This window comes from Numenius arquata, chromosome 18, assembly GCF_964106895.1.
Source record: "Numenius arquata chromosome 18, bNumArq3.hap1.1, whole genome shotgun sequence".
Lineage (NCBI taxonomy): Eukaryota > Metazoa > Chordata > Aves > Charadriiformes > Scolopacidae > Numenius > Numenius arquata.
This window is the reverse complement of record NC_133593.1, coordinates 8,515,999-8,528,971: the sequence shown is the minus strand read 5'-3', so window position 1 is coordinate 8,528,971 and position 12,973 is coordinate 8,515,999. Positions and strand designations below refer to the sequence as shown.

Here is a 12,973-nt window from a genome sequence, read left to right as displayed (position 1 = left end):
GCTTTCAACAACAGCCCGCTCAGATCTCCTCAGATCTCAAGGGAGGCGGCTGGTTTGACCCTGACAGAGCTAGAGCCCCTGGCTTAGTTGTGAGGTTTGTCACAAGGCTCCCTCAGTCAGCCCCAGGACAAGCAAGCACGGGTCGAAACATCTGAGGTCAACTGTTTCTGTGGGAAGCCAGTTCTCCTCACACTTCACACACCCCAGTTACGAGGCAGCACAAACCATCTGAGACAATAAACCAGCCAGAACGTTCCCCTACAAAGTACACACTGTCATCTGCTCATCACAAGCACAGGAGACTGCACAAAGCAGCCCCAGTTCCAAACCACTTAGGCCACTGGTTACTTAATTTACTATTCATGCTCATCCCTTAATGGGCTGGTTCTCCAAAGGAGTGCAAGCCTTGGAGGTTCTGGGAGCGAGGACTGACCACCCCTACGACACTAATACCCCTTCGCTTATCAGTCGCAAAACAGGACCCCTGAGAAATAGAGGACATCAGCCCACACCAAGTGTCTCAGGTTTTTCTCTCCCACTCCAAACAGAACCGAGGCCCGAGGAGGCAGCGTGAGCATTATTTCCCACAGCATCAACGCAGGATGACATTGGGCACCCACAGTCTCAACGGCCTTCCCCAGCACAAGGCTGCTGCGGGGTGATTCTCTGTAGAGGAGTGATGGTTTACAAAGCCATTTATGTGATCTAGAGCTCATCTAGGGAATCTTATTAACTAACAAAATGGTAAAGAGCTCTTCTAAACAACAGCTTGATAGCAGGGACACAATTCCATGAGAGATCTCAAAAGTTTAGTTAACCGTTGCTCCAAAAACATTGAGGAGAAGGGGTGTCACGTCGTGACATGCTGAACTCTGGCTGTGCCTTTCTTCTTCCAAACCTACCACGAGCCAAGAGAGAGCCTAAAGCAACGCTCATCTGATAGGTCTGCAGGATGATGTGGGGCTTCCTGGAACGTGGCTGTCACCCACAGAAACATTCCCAGATGGCTCCTACTTTGAGTCAGATGCGGGCTGCGAGAGGACCTTCCTATAAATACACCCATCAAATGGCAGGGTGCCTTTTCCTCTTTCATGGTTTTGCAGGAGATCACAAGCTTATTTCTCAGATTCCCGTGTTTCAAAATTAAGCTGAAGCAGGAACAACACAAAGCGACTTACTCTTTCCAGGCTTAATGATTTATAGGACCCACAGAATGGCCTATAAAGAACAAACATACGCAGACAAATGCAAGACCAGATCTCATCTCTCCCTCATTCCAGCCTCGCACTGATTTAGTTCAGTTTGCTTTAATCACGTTACACTTAATTTACTGTGGTATCAACCGAAAAATTTAGGCCCGGGAGTGTAAACTTAACGGTTTAAATCCTCTCGGGCTTTTCCCCCAGCTTTCATGGGAGTCAGCCCATCGTTCCAGCTGAAATCAGCCCCCAAAAAGTGCATCACAACAGAGTTCTTTCTGCGCATCTGGTTTTAATAGCTTACAGGGAGGAAGGAGAATGTGCAGCTCGCTGGGAAAGGAATCGCTGCCAGCTGAGGGGTCACCACAGCAAAACAGAAACACGGAGCTGCCGGGGGAACACACAAACGTCGGTGTGAGCACACACATGCGCACACGCTGCGCTGGGGTGGACACTTGCACTTCCATGGCAGAGAAGGGAGAAGCGAGGCAGAGGGAAAAAAAAAAAAAAAAAAAATACAAGATCTGCCCAAAAGTGCACTCGGCAGTGCCAGCGTTCCCAGGTCAGTAATGGGATTACATCACTGCTGTGCACTCGCCAGCTGAGCTCGTTACGATGCTTAACGAGCATCTTGCCACCAAAATTTAAAATCCTGATAGCGGTTAGGACTCGGGAGGAAGCCATCCAAAGCAGCACGCAGGGAGAAGAACAGAAGGAATTTAATTTCCCCTATCTGCCAGCCTGAGTTTTCAAAAGCAACACATGATCCTCTTGCCTTTTGAGGCTTTTAATTGAGGGAACAAGATGGAATCTTGCAATTGCTCAGTGATTATTGCACTGATGAAAATGCGCTAAGTGGTGCTAAGTTTCTCCTGACAGGAGAGACACATTCTGTGGAAGCCTTAAATGTGGGAAGAGAGAAATCAAACTCTTAACTACTAAGTGAAGTTTTAAGCCAAATCAATAATTTTCAAGACATTACCAAATATTTTCCTAATTATAATTATATATATATATAATTATATATTATATATGAAGAAGCACTATAATTCATGGCAGGAAAAGCAATGACCGCAACCTGCTTAAACGGAAGGCAAAACACGAGGAAGATGGCTTTCTGCCAAGACGGAACCAAGCACATTTCCTAAAACATGGATTCTCTGTTCGCCTGAATGCCCATTTTTACCAAATACTGAAAAACGTTCCACTCTTACGATTAATAATGCGTTTCCCGTATGCTGTAAATAGAAGATCAAAGTCACTTACACGTGTCTGTAGTTTAATGACAGCATCGATCTGTAGCCACTCTAAGGGGCAGCAGCTCAAAATCATCTTCACGGGCGGAGGGGAGCTGGGAAACAGCAGGCAAGGGTGGAGCGGTGACATTTCTGCTTCATTCAAACCTCACCGAGGCCACGCAGCTAAAAGAGAAAACTGTTTCTTTTAAAGGTGTGCTTTTACACTTGGGAAAATATCCCATATTTTTGCCAAGGCCAGACCTTTTTTTTTTTTTTTTTTTCTCCTATGGAATTGTTATGTCAAACCCACACTGCAGGGATGAATTTTAGCAGCTTCATTCGCTAGTTCCACAGATGGAATCCTGACCCTCTAGAGACACCAGCCAGTGCCCAATCCAAAATCCAAATATTCTCAAATATAATTCCTTGCCAGAACTTGACTGATAGCCCTGGGGGCGCAATCAATTTACACGACACTATTTCTGGAACTACTAGTCTTACATCATAATATTTAAAGGCTCCTATCTATACACTTCTCAGACCTTTGAAGGAACCATCCACTTCTCTTACTCCTTAAATGGAAGTATCTTTCTACTTGATGTATCCCTTTCTGCGGGATCCCAGCCCCAAGGAATGCTCCACTGACAATCAAAGAGCAGCAACTTAGGAAACCCAACGGTAACTTTACAAAACACCGCTTTTGTGGAGAAACAGTGACATCCAGTGGCCAGTAAGTAACCCCGAATCCCTGCTGCTTACGGAAACGGCCTCGGTAGGAAACTCTTCAAAAAGGAATTATAGTCGTTCACTTACTCTTTGTATCAAGCTATTTCATAGAAACATGTCTAATTTAAAAACTCGAGTTCCAAATAAGGCTCGTTTCGGTGATGCAGCCACATTCCATAAATATAAAATTATGCAGCCAAGGATCTTGGAATGCAGCTGCTACGCGATGCCTTCGGACCTGCGGAAAAGAGTGTAAAAATACCGAGGGGCTCCCAGTGTGGCTCTGCCTGAGCCCTCCCCCTCCCCACAGGGTTATGTTTAATTATTATGTTTAACTTCACCCGGGTGGTGCCGCAACGCTACAGCATCTGGGGATCTCACGCCGTGGGCTTTGGCTTTAAGGATGGGCTGCTGTGTGCCATTTCTAGCAAGCCCAACGCAGAGCTTCAGCACAAGCCCCACCTGAGGACATCCTCCTGCAGGGCCGGGGCAAACAGCAAAGGGACACGTTCCGTGTCACACCATCAGCTCACGCTGCCCACGCTGGGCCTGAGCTGCTCCCCACAATCACGAAACACCTGAACATTCCCCCCCAGCCTCTTCCCACTGCTGGTTATCTCAGGTGCAACACCAAGCCCAAGCAGGCTCCACGCATGGACCACCCACCCACAGGAACAACAGACCCCAAAGCCATCTGCACCGAACACTGCCCAGGGTGTCGGGGCACCACACCGTGTTTGAGCAACACTTGTGACAGGGATCTCCTTCAGCCGCTGACCCCGGGGACGGGCACCTCACGCTGATCTTTAGACTTGTATCTACAGCAAACTGTCCCCCCCCCCCCGGCAGCCAGCAGCGCCTGACCACTTCGGGTCTGTGACCGTCACCCTACAGCACAGCTTAATGATTAGAAGAACTTGAGAAAGGACATCTCTTAATTATCAGCCGGAGGAGATAAAGCTGCTGGTTTTACCCTAAGTAAATAGGCAGCAGAAAACTAAGAAAGGTAACGTAAATTTACTCAGTGCCATATCTCCTCTGGACTATAAACTGCTCGGGGAGTTCATTCCCTGCTGACCAGACAGAGGGCTGAGACACCCAGTCGCAAGTGACACAATCAGAGAGGTTGGAAGGGACCTCCCGAGGCCACCTTGCCCAGCCCCCCGCTCAGCCAGGGCCACCTATAGCTGGTTGCCCAGAACCACGGCCAGATGGCTTTTGAGTATCTCCAAGGAAGGCGTCTCCACCGCCTCTCCAGGTAACCCGCTTGGGAGGTTAGTCTGGAGAAAACAAAACCTGGCAGAGCGGCTAAACTGCAAAAAAAGCTCAAAATCGAGGAAAGGCAAAAAGCAGCAATGGCGGGAAACCTCAAGCAATCTAAGGAAAGTATCTCCTATGGTAGAACCAGCAGTTGTCTACAGAACTTTAGATTCCTGCTAGCACAGCTATGTACAGCAGACAGGGAAGCAAGCCCTGCTGCTGCTGGGGCAAAAAAAAAACCCCACCCAACCTATTATGGTTGTAACAGTCAAAAACCACACTGAACTTTGTTAAAATGTGCAGTTTTCTATGAAAAGCAGTGTAACTTTTTGGCCATGACCGCACTGCTATACAAGTGCATTCCTTACCGCACTCAGGGATGTTACACTGAAAGCCGAAATTCAAGAGGAACGAACTCTCACAGCAACGCTACAACGGGCAGGTCCATCAAAATGGTGCTTAATACAGGGATATCAGTAAAAAGCAAAGTGCACCAGCAGATCAACACCGTGCACACAAGGCACACGGACACCCAGATCCCACTTCAGGTTCACCGCTGTCAAAATTCAACAGACAAATCTTTACAGCCTGGTTAGCTCTCTGTGCACGCACACGGATGACGGATGTCCACCTTTGAAGACCCACCACTACACAGCTCAACTAAACCATTCTAACCCCCTCCCCGAGTCTCCCAACCCCTTTTGGGTGAGTTTCCTTAACCCACACCATTAAAAACCAGAAAGACAACCCAGACTTTAGTAGCAACACCCTCACCTTTGGCATTAAATGACCTTAAAGCAGGGAATCGCTCTACTGCCGAGTCCCAAACCGCCATCCAGTGTTTGAGCACCCCCCGCTGCAGCCAGTGTATTAAGGCAGCTTTCCCACCCCCCCCGCACCAGCAGCATCTCTCACTGCAGTGAGCCCTTCCCCACACCAGGCGTCCCACACAGCTCAACCACCCACAGCAACACCCCACACCCACTCCTGTGAAATTTACTTTGAACTGCTTGTCACTGGGAATAGTCATTTTTCCACTTAAAACACAGAAGTATTCGCGTGCTCAGAGCGCCCCCAGAGCAGTGAAGCTCAGGCCTACTACAGTCAGTGTAAACCCCAGCTCACAGCCCACAGCAAACCCCATCCCACTGTATCAAGTCACACCACCTTCATCTGGCCTGGGGATTCCCATGGTGTTTAGGAGAACACTTCATCCTTCCTGGAAACAGAGTTGCATTGAACTCTAGAAGAAATAACAGGGTATTAGCGCTTAAATTAAGCCTTTAATCTAGATCCGTTTCCATCCACAAGCTCATTACACAAAGAGGCTTAAACTGCCATGGAAAAAAGCCCAAGTAACCACGTCACCTGAACACACCAGTTCTAGGGAGACAGACCACAAGTTGTAATGTGCAACAGAAACTTTATTAGCATTTCAGACAGTTGTTCAGCAGTTACTTAAGCTGGCATTAACTTTGCATTTAATTTAAGACATTAAAGAACTACAGTGCAAACACAAGTGCTGTTGGCAATTTTGTTGTCAAGCAAGATGGGCAATAACTTAACAGCCACCCCTCAGGCGCAGCACAAGATGCAGAGTGGATTCCTTCTGGATGTTATAGTCGGACAGGGTGCGTCCGTCTTCCAGCTGCTTGCCAGCAAAGATCAGCCTCTGCTGGTCAGGGGGAATGCCTTCCTTGTCCTGGATCTTGGCCTTCACATTCTCAATGGTGTCACTGGGCTCAACCTCGAGGGTGATGGTCTTGCCAGTCAGGGTCTTCACAAAGATCTGCATACCACCCCTCAGGCGCAGCACAAGATGCAGAGTGGATTCTTTCTGGATGTTATAGTCGGACAGGGTGCGCCCGTCTTCCAGCTGCTTGCCAGCAAAGATCAGCCTCTGCTGGTCAGGGGGAATACCCTCCTTGTCCTGGATCTTGGCCTTCACGTTCTCAATAGTGTCACTGGGTTCCACCTCAAGAGTGATGGTCTTGCCAGTCAGGGTCTTCACAAAGATCTGCATACCACCCCTCAGGCGCAGCACAAGATGCAGAGTGGATTCCTTCTGGATGTTATAGTCGGACAGGGTGCGCCCGTCTTCCAGCTGCTTGCCAGCAAAGATCAGCCTCTGCTGGTCAGGGGGAATGCCTTCCTTGTCCTGGATCTTGGCCTTCACATTCTCAATGGTGTCACTGGGTTCCACCTCAAGAGTGATGGTCTTGCCAGTCAGGGTCTTCACAAAGATCTGCATACCACCCCTCAGGCGCAGCACAAGATGCAGGGTAGACTCCTTCTGGATGTTATAGTCGGACAGGGTGCGTCCGTCTTCCAGCTGCTTGCCAGCAAAGATCAGCCTCTGCTGGTCAGGGGGAATGCCTTCCTTGTCCTGGATCTTGGCCTTCACATTCTCAATGGTGTCACTGGGCTCGACCTCGAGGGTGATGGTCTTGCCAGTCAGGGTCTTCACAAAGATCTGCATACCACCCCTCAAGCGCAGCACAAGATGCAGAGTGGATTCCTTCTGGATGTTATAGTCAGACAGGGTGCGTCCGTCTTCCAGCTGCTTGCCAGCAAAGATCAGCCTCTGCTGGTCAGGGGGAATGCCTTCCTTGTCCTGGATCTTGGCCTTCACATTCTCAATAGTGTCACTGGGCTCGACCTCGAGGGTGATGGTCTTGCCAGTCAGGGTCTTCACAAAGATCTGCATATTGAACTACAAAACACAGAGAAAATTCAGATTTAGCTACTTAGGTAAAGCGTACTCTTTCATAATTCTTAAATAAAAGCATTATTGCTGCTGTTTCCCACTATATAAATAGAAGTTAGAACGAATTTTTCTGTAAGATTTTTTTATAGCCGTTACTTAACTCTTTACTGTTGACCAACCGAACATCTTTTTGAGGCTCAGTACACTATCAGATTCTTCGCATTACCTCTCGCCGGCGCTCACCTAAACACCACCCCTCTGCCCCTGCCTCTTCCCCCCCCCCCCCCCCCCCGCACTGCAGCAATGCGGCACAAGGGCCGCAGCCTCCCGCACAGCTGCCGCAGCGCCTCACGGGGGCGAACTGCGACAACAGCTCAGCGCGGCTCCCCCCGCGGCAGTGACTCAGCAGCCCGCTTCCGGGGGAAGCGAACACAGCCTCCGCCATTTTCACCCTAATGCTGCCTCCTTCTCGTAAAGAAGCTGTTTCGTTTTTCTTTCACACCCTCCCCTCAGCTTTTAACGTCAGATTGAGACGAGACTCTGCGCAATTCCTTCGCCCAACAAAAAAAAAAACACCTCCCGACAAGCACCCGCCTCAGCCTTATACCTTTCCGTCCAGAAATAGCATCCCATTTTTACCCTTTCCACCCCCCAAACGCTCCCACCGCTCAACTCACGTCTCCGGCCCTGAGCGTCACGCGTCTGAAGTTGCTCCCAGTTACTCGGCAGATGGACTCTATAATGTGACGCAGCCACACACACGTATTTATATGATTTCTGTCACACAAGCCCCGCCCATCTAAGCTGACGTGCCCATCCGCCTCCCAAAGTAGTCCCAAGCAAAACACCACTGTTATGAAAACTACTCGCCTTTTTCCCTCTCCAGTCCCTCCTCTAGGAGAAAAAGGGATCCTGATGTTTTAGTGGGGGACCTCAGAAACTTAAAAATCTGGAAATTTCTGAGGGCGCGGAAGGATCTGAAGGTGCAGTGAAGCAGTTTGTAGAAAGACCTGGAAGTCCGGCGTTGATTGGCGCAGCAGCGAGGACAGTGGCGCTGATTGGTTGATCCGGGGGGGGGAAGGTGGAGAAGGTCGGGGTGTGGGGGGGGGCGGCTGTAAGGAAAGCTCTGGAAGATTCGGGTACTGCTCGGCGCTGATTGGTGCGCTGTGAGGTCAGCGCTGTTGCTAGGGTGGAGCCGCCCGGCGGGGGCAGATTTGGGAGCGGAGGGGGCTGCGCGCATGCGCGCTGGTGCCGCTGTGACGGCTATGGGGAGGGGGCTGTAAACGAACAGGGCCCGGCCGGGATGGAATTTGGGGGGGGGGTGGTGTGTTTCAGTGCTTGTCTGAGCCCTAGGCAGTGCTTAGGGAAGAAGCTGGCACGGACGGGGTCAAAAGTGCCCTTGGGAAAGAGCAGGGTTACTCTTGGTGCCGGCTTTTTGTTGCCTCGTAGAGATACCAGCACCTCTGATCGACCCCCCTTCCCTGAAGGGGCTGAAGGGTTTATGGCAGAGCCTGGAACAGGCTGTAGGGCTCGCCCTGTCGTTTGGGGCTGTGGGGAAAGGCTGGGGAGAGCAGAGGTGAGTTAGCAAAGCTGGGAAAAAAAAAAAAAAAGGAAAAAAAAAAGATGTTATTTAGAAATTTCTGGAGTGTTGGTGACTCCTGGTGCGTCACACTCGCTGAGCGTGCCCCTCCTCACGCGGCCCGTTTCCTGAGCAGCCCTTCCAAGCCAGGCCGACAGCTTAATTCTCTTAATGTGGGGTTGGAAAACAACCCCCCTGATGAAACGCTGACATCTGAAATTCAAATGGCCGTTTGCTTGCCTACAGAACAGGAAGCTTTGATCAGGTTATGGAGCAACTTCCTTCTGTGAACTGACGTGGAAACGTGTTTGGTGTTAATTAAGCTTCATTATACCTTTCAGACTGGTCCTTAACTCATTCTGTCTCATCTCCGGAGCGCGCAAAATCCAGAAAGGTGTTTATGTAGCAATGTTTTATCTGCTGCTCGCTCCTCCAGTCAACCCAAATGAACTTGCTGTTAAATCCTCCACACGCAGGAATGGCAGGATTCAGTACCCAGGTACTCTATTTCTCTCTTTAAACCAAAAAAAAAGCCTCAAAACCACCAAAAAAACCCCATCACCACCACCCTTTTGCTTTCCTTTCCCTTAACAGGGCTCGTGTCTGCTTGCACCTCCTGGTTTACAGTAAAAAGGAAATAAATCATCCCGACGATAATTATTCACAATGTAGAAACAGGAAGACAGGAAAACTGTAACTGGAAAGTTCAGAGACGGCTCCATGGCAATAACCAACCTTGGAAATATTATTCAGCTACGTAAATTTAGGACGAAAGGCAGATTTAGGCAATATCACATTTGTTTTCTTTATGCTGCTGGGTTTGCTCAGTGTTTCCAACAGGTTGGTTTTGTTTGCGTGGTGCCAGGGTGAATAAATATTTAGTTTGCTCCAAGGCTGGCGGGTGTGTGCTGTGTATCCCAGGCACTGCTCCAGGAGCTCCCCCAGCCAAACGCCACCAGAAACTAGTATTTACAGATGGGAAAGGCCACGTCTGCTAAACTGGAAATTAACCACAGGCTAATCTAAAGACTGGCCTGTATTTGAGCACGTCAGACTTGTGTGCAGGATTTTAGTGTGTGCGTCTTTGTTTTTTAATGCCCCTCTAGATGGAGAAGGAGAGATTTCTATCATTTTCTTTCCTTTCTGTGTAAACCAGAAAACACAGGAGCCCTCTCTTGTTTTTTTGCTCAGTATGGCTAAATCCCATGACTAATCTGCTTTCACTATTGCGGTTCGTTTTTTGTTTAAGTATTCAAATCAACAGATCAGAATAAAGTCCCAACAAGATGAGTCTACCACGGGTAGTTCTTTAAACAGCTTGTTAATAATGGCTCCTGAAAAATTCATTCTTCAGGGAAATGACGTTACCCAAAGCAGGCACGGGCAGTACGTGCTGACATCGCATGCAGACTCTACTTTAAAAACAATTATGGATTAAATTCATCAATTCCATGCAAAAAGCCTCATTATTTTTCTCGGTTATCCCTCTGTCAAAAGAGATACACAAAAGAGTTAGGCTTTGTGCACACAACTGCAGGGCCCAGCAGAAGTAAACTAATCTCCATGGCCTGCAGGCAAGGTCCTCTACACAGGCCACCATTAGCATTTGGCAGCCTCCACTGATTGGATTAATTTAATTCTCCTGTTAATCTGCAGTAGCCATCTATGTGCCTGTACGAGCCCACCTCTTTTGTTTAGGGGGGGTGGGCTGAATACAGAGAGCTGCTTAAATACCTCTTTTCCTGTCCCTCGGCTTTTTCTGTGTGATGAAGTCGTGCCCTGAATGTTACACACTTCGTATCTGCATAGATCCTTTATGCTACTTCAATGATAATTATTATCAAGTTGAAGGGTACTTCTTTTTAATTGCAGGCCAGATTCTGCCTCATTTTCACACATTACACATACAGAACAATCTCCCCAGCTGGAGGTGATGGCCTTGTGACTTCCTTTTACCGAATTTCAGCTTTATCTCAGAATTTCTTTCGAAAATCTTTTACTACCTGAATCTGATGCAGACAAAGGAGATCTGTTTATACTTAAACGGTGTGGTAACTGTTGTGGTTGTACAAAGTATATGTATTTAACATATACTCCACTTTTCCTCCAGTAGCTGTTGGTGAGTAACTGTATATAAATAAATACAAAGCTGAAAAACCCCAGAAATCTGTATCTTGTGGCTGGCTCGACTCACAGGTGGCTCCAGCCTTTGCCAGGGCATGGGGCCTGCAGTTGGGAACACGTATTTCTTTCCAAGCGGTTTCGAAAGTAGGTCACTGGGCAGTGGTACAAAGCAACCTACTTTCAGAAGAGAAGAATCTGGGGTCAAAGAAATGTTTCCAACGAATCTGTACATTCTAGAACACAAGCTGGGTCTGTTTTTTATGTACCCTAACGTCCCAGCAACAGCGTATCATTTCTCCCTGAGCAATGTCAAGTGAAGCAATCTGTTTATCTTTAGTTACCCTGGTTTAAGTTGGGTCAGGCAGCAGTCAGGTGGTTTGTGTAGGTGCAGCGAGTTCAGTACCGCTCCTTTGTTCAGATAAAAATAGGGCTACTTACCGTGGGGAAAAAAACCAATGTATATTCCTATCTTATAACATTACTCATACCTACCTCAGGTCTCTCCCACTGTGTATGACACAGGATAATTATATATTTACCCGTTTACAGTTGTGGAGATAAATATTTTCTCCCCAAACCTGTAACACTGCAGTAAGGCCCAGTGTTTGCTGAAGTTCCACCCATAAGACAGGTAGAGCTGTGGCGTGTTACTGCTTGTCCTTGTACTTACCAAGCACAAGGGTTACAAAAATAGTGAGTCACAATTCAAAGTACCATGAGATTGACTGTAATATTATGAGATTACCATAAAAGACAACTATCTGTGTCTTGTTTTTTAAACCTTATGCTAAAAATACCTTAAATAAACAAAAGTTTTTAATAAGCTACCAACTTCAGGAGCTGAAAGCTTAAGAAAAACAAATAGATATCCAGATTTGTAGTAAAAAGAGCAATAGTCCTCTGTCTCCCTGTTTGTTTAAAGCATATTTTGAGTTTGCAGGACACATGGGATACAGCTTTAAGATCTGTGCTGCCACGATAAACAGGCTTGGGCACGTCTTTCCCTGTAGGTCTAAATGACCCAGAGGAACGTGTGGCAATTCACGAGGCTTCTGATGTAAGGAGACTTCTAAAGGGCGTTTTATAAAGACGCCATCAGCCTTAAATCACAGGTTTGCGTCTGCATGTTATGCCAGTGAAAGCAGCAATTAATAATTAGGTCTATTCTAAAAATTACTTGTCTGCATCTTTTCAGTCTACCTCCTGCCTGGGAGTCTCTTGGATCTGATCCAAGCTGCACTGCAGCGAAGGAGCTCTCTTTGTTCCTGTTCTCTCTGCTGCGCCTGAGCCGATTTAGCATGTGGTTTCTGGGGTGAGGTTTTTCAGCAGGACAGCAAAGCAGCACCTTGAAAAACAGAAAGACATAAGTCCTACAACGCTGTTAATCATTATTACTATGTTTCAGTAGAACCTCTCTAACAGTGAATGAAAACAAATACTGCCAAGGCCATTCTGACCAGACTTTGTCTGTTGGCTCAGATGTGATATCTCCTGTATTTTGTCTTCGGATCCAGCTTGGATCCCTTGATGGTGAGGAGAATATCCAGAATGCTCCCCACCTTCACAACAGCAGGACTAAACTCCAAGCACTGACATTTTTCTCCCCTGCACTAACTAGTTTTAACTACCTCAGTTCTTTTAAGCGTGGTGTTACCTATATGCTACTTCTAGTTCCCTGCTTATTAGATGAAAAGCATCCACAGTTCCTAATTGTCTTTAACCCACGACCCCGTAGCTGCTTTCAGAGCTGCTTTTGCGATGAAAATGCCTTTACAGACAGAATCCCAGCGCGGGCTGCAAGCCAGGTCTGCAGAGCTGAGTCATTGTTATACAAGCAGAGCTGAGATGGCACAGAAAAACACCTTTGTACTTTAATATTAAACCACGTCAGCTGTTGAACTTTGAGTATCACAAGACACTTAGAGAGAACAAACAGTGATTTACTGGACTTTTCCTCTTGTCCGACCCATCATCTTCCTGAATAACTCTTCCTTCTGCATTTTGTCTAAGGAGCTGTAGCAAAAGCATTACTTATCAAGCTATTGGCTTCTACTAAGGCTTGGGGAACATTGCATCAGATTTGGAAGTAATGTATCAGTGAAAGCTGTTAACTCTGGGTGCTGGGAAATGGAGGGCCACC

General features: G+C 47.6%; 1 protein-coding gene across 2 annotated transcripts; it reads right to left on the bottom strand.

Annotated features, from left to right (window-relative positions):
• Positions 1–5,688: 5,688 nt before the first annotated feature.
• UBB (ubiquitin B) lies at positions 5,689–7,867 on the bottom strand. 2 transcript variants are annotated; one of them, XM_074160562.1, is made up of 2 exons: positions 7,808–7,867; positions 5,689–7,136 (listed from the first exon to the last, which is right to left on the bottom strand). In XM_074160562.1, the coding sequence occupies exon 2, from the start codon at positions 7,128–7,130 to the stop codon at positions 5,985–5,987; it is 1,146 nt and encodes a 381-aa protein (XP_074016663.1). In that variant the 5' UTR covers positions 7,131–7,136; positions 7,808–7,867; the 3' UTR covers positions 5,689–5,984. The 2 variants fall into 2 exon arrangements, with proteins under 2 accessions (XP_074016663.1, XP_074016664.1); XM_074160563.1 differs by lacking the exon at positions 7,808–7,867 and adding an exon at positions 7,292–7,372 and having other exon boundaries at positions 5,695–7,136.
• Positions 7,868–12,973: the final 5,106 nt, after the last annotated feature.